This window comes from Thalassophryne amazonica, chromosome 12 (assembly GCF_902500255.1).
Source record: "Thalassophryne amazonica chromosome 12, fThaAma1.1, whole genome shotgun sequence".
In the NCBI taxonomy this organism is placed as follows: domain Eukaryota; kingdom Metazoa; phylum Chordata; class Actinopteri; order Batrachoidiformes; family Batrachoididae; genus Thalassophryne; species Thalassophryne amazonica.
Window position 1 is genome coordinate 51,265,701 of NC_047114.1, and position 8,261 is coordinate 51,273,961.

The window sequence follows — 8,261 nt, forward strand, 5'->3', positions numbered from 1 at the left end:
ACTATTCGTCATCTGTGATTACATTTCAGATGCACAGCATCAACAGAGACATAAAAGTACAAACTGACAAATTAGCCATCTCCTTACCCAGATGGAGTAATATATTCAGCATTTTATTGGAATAATAAGAAACTTTGAAGTTGTGAGTAATGTCCTGGTAGATAATAAAGGCTTTACGAAACATATTTGACATCCTCCACTACAGCGGTGTGCAATAGTGCCATGAAGAGCCAAATTGGTGCCTGATGCAGGGTTCCTTTGCTACTGATCTCTTCAGCAGGTGACATCACAGATGATTAGGACTTTAAGTTGAGGAAAGGAGGTCATCAGTTAAGCCACATGCTGAAGTGACTGGTTGCAAGGAAAACCTGCAGTGTCTCGTCCCTTGTTGGCCACCCCTACTCCACCATATACTGGGTTTCTTAAACATTTTCCGCACATATGTTTTGTAGGTAATGAGGATGACTCTGTCCACTCTGAACTGGAGGAGGAGGGAGATGGTTCGCTGGCTGGTAACCTGCGCCACTGAAGTTGGTATGTAAAAGTGAACACATTTCCACCAAAACATCATCCATAGAGGGCATGTATTTGTGGTTCCATTTAAAACAGACTCCAGAAATACAAGTGGTTGAGTGAATTTTGAATGCTTTGTGTTCTTATGACTGAACTTAGCCATTGTCACCTAAATTCACTTTAAATACAGCCTGGATTCCATCACTGTTATGTATAATTGTGGGTGGTTAAGTTGTTGCTGTTTCAAAGTTTAGCGTACATAAACAGTTAAATGTATATGTGCGGTTGTAATTCTGATGTGGGCCATTATTACGTTCAACTAGTAATAATTGTGGATTAATTGCTGTACATTTGTATGAGGTAATTGGGTGTGAAATGAATTGCCCTTTTAGGGATCAGTAAAGTTGTCTGAGTGTGATTTTAGACATCGTAACAGGAGCATATTGAAGTCTTTTTCACATAATGTATGACAGTCAGGGGGGTGCATCTCTCCCTTATAAAAAGGAGCCATACATACTGTCTAGACACATGGGCTGTGATACTATTCAGGAATAATGCTTTTTTTTTATTTTGGAAGGATCATGTAGACATTCATTTTCAGTTGATTCCTGTGACCAGTCTCACATATCGCATCAACTTTTGAATTTTTACAAGAGTTTGAAGATGCGGAAGTAGCAACAAAATAAGTTTAGCTCAGCCACTAAAGATTATATTCAAACCATTAACTAGCTCACATTTGGCTTGATTTAGGGCTCCATATATCGATGTGCTTACAATCCAAATGTGGCCTGATACCACATTTTTATATTGTTAAATGTGTCCATCATCCAGTACAAATCTAAGTAATCGCCTGTAGCTCCAGAAATTACAAGTACCATCACGTGATGACGAGCACAGCGTCTTTTCACAGTATCGTCTTTACACAAAATGGTGCACCCTCGTTAATACAGCTCACATCCACACTACTTCTTACTTGACATCTTTGTAGTGTAAAGGATGAAGTCTGCGTTATTTCTCTTGTCGGCATTTATTGTAGAATATGTCCAAACCACTCACTTCTATTTTCCACATTTAACAGAACAATTACACAATATAATATCCCAATCAATCACCCGTTACCAGCATCTGTGCATCTCTTGTGATTCTTATACTTTTTCTTCTTCTTTATGTTGTTATTATAATATAAAATATGATTGCAGCAGTTTGTGTTCATAGCTTTTGGAGTTGAGGTAAGGTGTCATTTTGAGGACCTGTATTGTCAGGTAGATGGCCTGTTGTCAGATGTGATCAAAAGCATCCTGAACCAAGATTCCTGTTCCTGAAAGAGATGTGATTTAACGCGGCATGTAGTCGTCTGTGCACAATGGAATAAATGTGTGTGCAGCCGTGTCCTTTTCAGAGTAGAACCGTCAAGTCTTGAAGGATTCTTTTAACTGGATAAAATGAAAACAGAACTACTTAATAATCCTGATCAAACCTGACATCCAGCTACACCCCCCCCCCCTTCCAGGTCCTTCCAGAAAATAACTAATCACACTGAATGTCTGTGGAGCTGACTGCAGTAAATGTGTCTCTCCACAGGTCTGCGAGCACTGGTGAGCATCCTGCAGAGCTGGTACACTCTCTTCACACCCACCGAGGCCACCAGCATCGTGGCTGCAACCGTCATGTCCCACAACACCATCCTCCGCCTCAGCCTGGACTACCCCCAACGCGAGGAGTTGGCCAGCTGCGCTCGCACTCTGGCCCTGCAATGCGCGATGAAGGACCCCCAGAACTGCGCACTGTCGGCCCTTACACTCTGCGAGAAAGACCACATCGCCTTTGAGACGGCCTACCAGATCGTGATTGATGCTGCGTCTACAGGGATGACCTACTCGCAGCTGTTTACCATAGCGAGGTACATGGAGCACCGAGGATACCCGCTGCGCTCCTTCAAATTGGCCTCTCTCGCCATGACACACCTTAACCTGGCTTATAACCAGGACACCCACCCAGCCATTAATGACGTGCTCTGGGCCTGCGCACTCAGCCACTCCCTGGGCAAAAATGAGCTGGCGGCCATTATTCCCCTCGTGGTGAAGAGCGTGCACTGTGCCACGGTGCTGTCTGACATCCTTCGCAGGTGCACGATGACGGCACCAGGTCTCGCTGGTATTCCTGGAAGAAGGAACTCTGGGAAGTTGATGTCAACGGACAAAGCGCCGCTTCGGCAGCTTCTAGACGCTACGATCTCAGCATACATCAACACCACGCACTCTCGACTGACGCACATCAGCCCGCGGCACTATGGAGAGTTCATAGAGTTCCTGAGCAAAGCACGCGAGACTTTCCTGCTGGCACAGGACGGCCACATCCAGTTTGCTCAGTTCATAGACAACCTGAAACAGATCTACAAGGGCAAGAAAAAACTCATGATGTTGGTCAGGGAACGATTTGGCTGACCTCAATGGCCTGGACTCTTCCTCACAGGGAGCCTCTTTTTCTTCTTTTTTTTACTTTGTATTTTTACTTCTTTTGTTGAGCCATTTGTTGATTTAAGTCTTATGTTTTTGTTCTGTTTTGTGGTTTTGCTTCTTAAATGTGAACCAGGAAGCACAGTGCTCTGCTTCGTTGAGACTGCAAAAGAGGGGAAGCGGCTTTCATATTTCAAAGAAACAACGAGGAAAAGCCTTACCGCCCCAACTAAAATCTGCTGTCAAAATCTCCAAAACCTACGAGTAATAGAAAATAGCTATAAAATAGCAACATAGCAAAATAATCTTCTTGTAGCTGGGCCCGTGGCGAATTAGAATCCAAATGATTTTGTTGGATGGAGCACAAAGTGTGAGGCAGAAGATGCTTTCACCCTGCAGCAGCTTCCAAGGTAAAAATAACCTGTCATTCCAAAAAACGTTTGTTTTTCAATTTAAAAAAACACTGCAGTCAAACACGTATACTGCTTGCCATCATAACATGACTGTATTTTTTTGTCAGCTTTAACTCCTGTGTGAAATGCCTGCTTTTTGACTTCAGGGTTCTTAGTGTGGAGGCAGAGGAACACAAAAATACATGTGTGGTCTCTCTGCAGCTATGTAGAACTGGACTGAAGTCCATGTGGTCCCGCAGACTTTCTCGTCAGAACTTGTTTTTCCAAAATATGTTCAGAGGTTGCAGAGTGTGTGTTTATTTTGTACATCCTCTTGGAAGCTTATTACCAGTGAGAAAATATAACATTTGCATCGCAGTAAGGTTTGCCAACACTCAGGATTGTACACTGTAGGAATGTTTCCCCCGATAACTGCAGATTTTTTCGTGCAGCCAGAATTTTGCCACTTTTAAAAGGAGTAAGGGTTTCAGGATTTTTTGGTTGAATGGTAATAGTTCATATCCAAAAAAGTAATTAAAAAAACAGCAGGCCAGGTAGTACCTCTCATATGATGACTGTAAATTGTTGCCGTAAACCGGACAGTCCTCATTACTGATAAGATGAAAACATCATGACTTGCTCAAGCATCTATAGCGAAGTGATAATAAATATTTCGGAACTTTCAAAACAAAAATTTGAAAATTATTCAACTACAAACATGTTTATACCTTCTGTAGTGTTCCAGCCTTTCAGTGATTTCCTGGACTCGACGTCAGTAATGTAACTTGAACATCTCGGCATTGACATTCATGTCTCAGGGTTTGCGGCCTATGAGAATGATACTCACCTGAGAAGAGGTCAATGGACAGAGGTGTTTGATGAACCTATATCTTTGCAGGAAAGCGGCCTTTTAGGACCTTGTGTTTGCTGTCTTGCTATATGTTTGTGGGACTTTGATGTTAACCAGTGAGCTGAAGTAACAGCTGGATGTCTCTGGTATGAGGTCTCTTCAGAGGATCCTTGGGTACCGCTGCACTGACTTTGTGTATCAAACAAATGGTTACTTTGGAAGACTCTGAGTTGTACCACCTGTATTGTGAGGGAATGTAAACTACAGCATTTTAGCAATGTGATGCATTTCTCAGGGCATGATCCAGCATGCAGGTGCCTCAGTGTTGACCCCAGCGGCTGGAGACGGCCAAGGAGATGCCCGCATTTCATCGAGCTGCAGCAGATGGTTATTTTAGAGATGTGGAGAGGGACCGGTTGTCTGCCTGGGTGGGTGCCATCCAGGACCCAAAGAGGTTCCCTTGTGTGTTGTATGCTGTGACCTGCAGTACCTATAGTGTTCATGGAAAAACAAAACAAAAAACAACTTACCTGGCCTTGTTTGTAAAACAGTGAAGAAGACAGCAGCCACCACAGTGGCAGTTTTCACAGTTCGGGCTCCTTCTTGGAACTTTGGTAAAGAATAACCAGCTGGAATAAGTAATTTTTTTTTTCTCTCATTTGGTCTTTCGAGCATGTGACATTCCTCCAGTTCCTTAAAAAGAGCCTGTAGTTTTAAATTATTTTATCTCTTACTGGTCCTTGCTTCTGTTTGTGATCATTATGGGATGTGGACACAAACAGTCTTTCTGAGTGCAAATACTTAAAAAAGAAAAAAAAAAATCTGTATGTTTTCTCACTTTCTTTGTTAATAATGTCAGTATACAGTACAGCAAGGGTGTGTGTCTTTCCCGGTTGGATGAAACGTCATCGTACAAGCACTTGACAAAAATACCTCTTCAGTACGTTCCTGCCTGCTTCAGCATTTATTTATTGATTGTTGATTAATTTTTGTAGTGAGTTATAGACACACAGACGTGAAGAGACAAAAGAGTTTGTGAATGGGTGAGAGTTACCGTCACCCACCCCAGGCTGTTGGTCATGTCTCTGGGCTTTTTGGATTGGATGGCACAGAGAGGAATAAATGAATAAAAACAAATTTAAAAAAAAGGAAGACTGAACAAAAGAAAGAAGAGGCTAAACTCAGTTCTCAGGGACATCAGTTAAAGAAACAAAACAAAAAGTAGTAGCATTAAGCATTTAAGATATTGTAAATATTAAAGTGTCAATTCAGAAAATTGTAAAGTTATAATTATTTATGGAAAGTATGTTGTTTTCTTTTTTGTTTGTGTATTGGCAGGGGTGTACTTGAATTCTTTTAGTTGGGGAATTAGATTTTTTTTTTTCCTTTTTTTTTTTTTTTGTAAAGGCAGAGACTTCAAGGCATTTCTCAGGTGCTCCTGTGTGCTCTTTTTGTTTTTTTTGTTTTTGTTTTTTTGTTTTTCCTATAATAACTGTTATTTGAAAAAAATTTAACTTACATTTCTTTGCAGAAAAGGAAAAAAAATCTGAAAGGAGGCATGTTATTTGGAGTTGTGGGAAATATAAAGGCATTCATTTGAAAAACGGATGTTAAACCTGACTATGCAGAATCTCTCAGTGGTCCCGTCATGTCTTAAATATGTCCCGCCTGAGTGGATGGAACCACTGTTAAAGGAGGGGGAGGGACAAAGAGGAGGCACAGCGTGCTTTTGCATTTGGACAATGGGCAGTAGCCAGCCTGCATACAATGCAACAGTTAGAAGAAAACAAAAAACGAAAATGCCTTTCTGACCGATCAATGTACAAAGTTTAATTTTGTTTAAGTTCTGTGTTGTTTTATTTAATCGGGATTCAAGCCTTTAGTGAGAGTGTGAGAATAAATAAAAATGTCAAAGTCAGGAAAAGCAACCCGGGTGCTGGTGGACGACATCGCACTCGCTCCTTGTTGTCCTGTGACTTGAGTTCCGATTGCTTTCTGCACTGTTATCAGCTGACAGAACAGGCTGAATTCAGCTCTTTTTTCTCGACATGTGTATCCTCTTTTCCTAATGTTTGTTCCCACCCGGATCGCCTTTTTCCTCTTTCAGCACGGGGAGGGTTTTGGCTTGAAACAATGCATCAATCTGTCAGTGAGCAGCCACTCCTGTGTTATAAACATGTCGGGACACCAGTGCCCCGCAGCAGCTTTGTAACCTCTTCTGGGGAAAAAAAAAAGAAAAAGAGAAGAGTGATAGCTGGGTCTGTGTTGAGTTGTGGCGATTTGTCCTGCTGTTGGACTGTTGCATCATAAGTATAATTTCATGCAAATTGTTTTGAGCGGTTGCCTAAGTTGGATATGATGCATTGTGTGCAGCGTTATGATAAACTGACAGCTCCCCCCCGTGTTTCACATTGTGTTAGTTATATCAATTTCTAGAGTTTTTGTTTTTTTTGTTTGTTTGTTTGTTTTTTTGTATTTGGTTTGTAGGAGAGTCCTATTTGCTGGTAGAGATTGTTCACTAGATCACCTACTGTTTTTTTTTTTTTCTGTTTGATTTGTTCTGACTTAAGGGAAAATGGAAAAACGTGTTTGTTGCCTCTTTGTGCTACTGATTATTAAAAAGGTATTTCCAGTATTTGTTGCCACAGAAGTATGATAGCTTATCATCACTTGTTTTGTTTCTTTATTTGTCATTTTTTGTGTGATTTCTTGAGCTACTGTCTATAAAGCCAGAATTTATTACTATTTATGTAACGCTACAACCATTTTATATTGATTTGTGTTGGAATCTCAGTGCTTTTTCTATGAATAAAGTGTGAAACACGTTACACAACATTTGTGCTGAACCTTTAAAGAGTGGGCGGTCTGGGATCCTCCATCAGCTTTTGTGATACATACCCCACTTTGTGCGGTTTAATCCTCCATTTTCAGTCATTTGACGACGCAGCCTGATAAATGAAGCGCACAGCGGCTGATGCAGCTCCTCCATCAATCTTCACTCATTTGTCTCCAATCAGAATATTTTTCTTCTATTGCTACTTCACCGCTTCATTCTCTTTCATTATAGATTTCTGCAGAGCCCTATAAGCAGACAATCAGGCCATCAAGATGTGCTTGTGCCGGTGTGCGCACGGGTGTGAGGACTGATTGGCTGATGGTAAATTGTGAATTTATATTAATTATCCAGACGGATAAATGAAGACGTGATTGCTTTGTGCTCAGGCTTTTTCTGGTCGGGGTTTACACAACTACACACATTCCTGCCTGTTTCATAACAGTTCCCGTGTCTGCAGTTCTGCATGCCGCTGTGCACAGACAGGCGTACATCAAGATGCAGTGCATATTTATTCTGTTGGCTGCATCCTTAAACAAAGAGACATTTCCACAAGTGCATGGCACTGAGGACGATGTGCACAGCACTTGAAATAATGTAGCAAGATGAGCACTTTTTTAAAAAAAAAAAAAGGGCCAATAGATGGTGTGAGGCCTGAATATCAGACAAGCAGGTCAGGTCTGTCAGTAACTGAACAGGGGTCGTTTTTGTATTTTTGCATTTATACCCCATTACAGTAGACTAGAAATCAAAACGTGCTTGAAGAGGTTTGGTTTGAATTCAAGTGCTTTGCCAAGAATATAATCATAGTCATGTTTATACACAGTCCCTGCATTTTCAGAGACTATAAGTAATTCAACAGATGAAATACCAGAATTACTCTTAATTCTAACAATCACTTTACAGCCACTTTTCTTGAGACACATCAGGTATTGGGGCAGTGAAGAGTTCCAGGTCACTGAATATGTCTTGAACTTAATTTACATCAACAGAAGTACAAACAGTATGGTACAATGCACCGGCATTTGAGAGGATCCACCAAGACACCCAGACAACACTGAAGGAGTCACAGGCATCTGTGGCTGACTGGTTGACTTCTTGCGTGTCAAACCAGGCTTTTCTGGTAGCTGAGCAGCAAGTACCTGGGACTCGGTCCTATCCAGAATAATCCTTATGACAAGGTTCTGCTTGCATATTAGTGACATTTAGAACAAAAT

At 41.3% G+C, this 8,261-nt stretch overlaps 1 protein-coding gene across 2 annotated transcripts in view; it reads left to right on the forward strand.

The window, feature by feature from the left end:
* Positions 1–7,044, forward strand: part of zswim5 (zinc finger, SWIM-type containing 5) — a 158,079-nt gene extending 151,035 nt beyond the window's left edge. For both annotated transcript variants that reach the window (XM_034182377.1, XM_034182376.1), the window contains exons 15-16: positions 453–534; positions 2,095–7,044. In XM_034182377.1, the coding sequence (XP_034038268.1) occupies positions 453–534; positions 2,095–2,957 (945 nt within the window). In that variant the 3' untranslated portion in view covers positions 2,958–7,044. The remainder of the gene's footprint in view (positions 1–452; positions 535–2,094) is intronic.
* Positions 7,045–8,261: the final 1,217 nt, after the last annotated feature.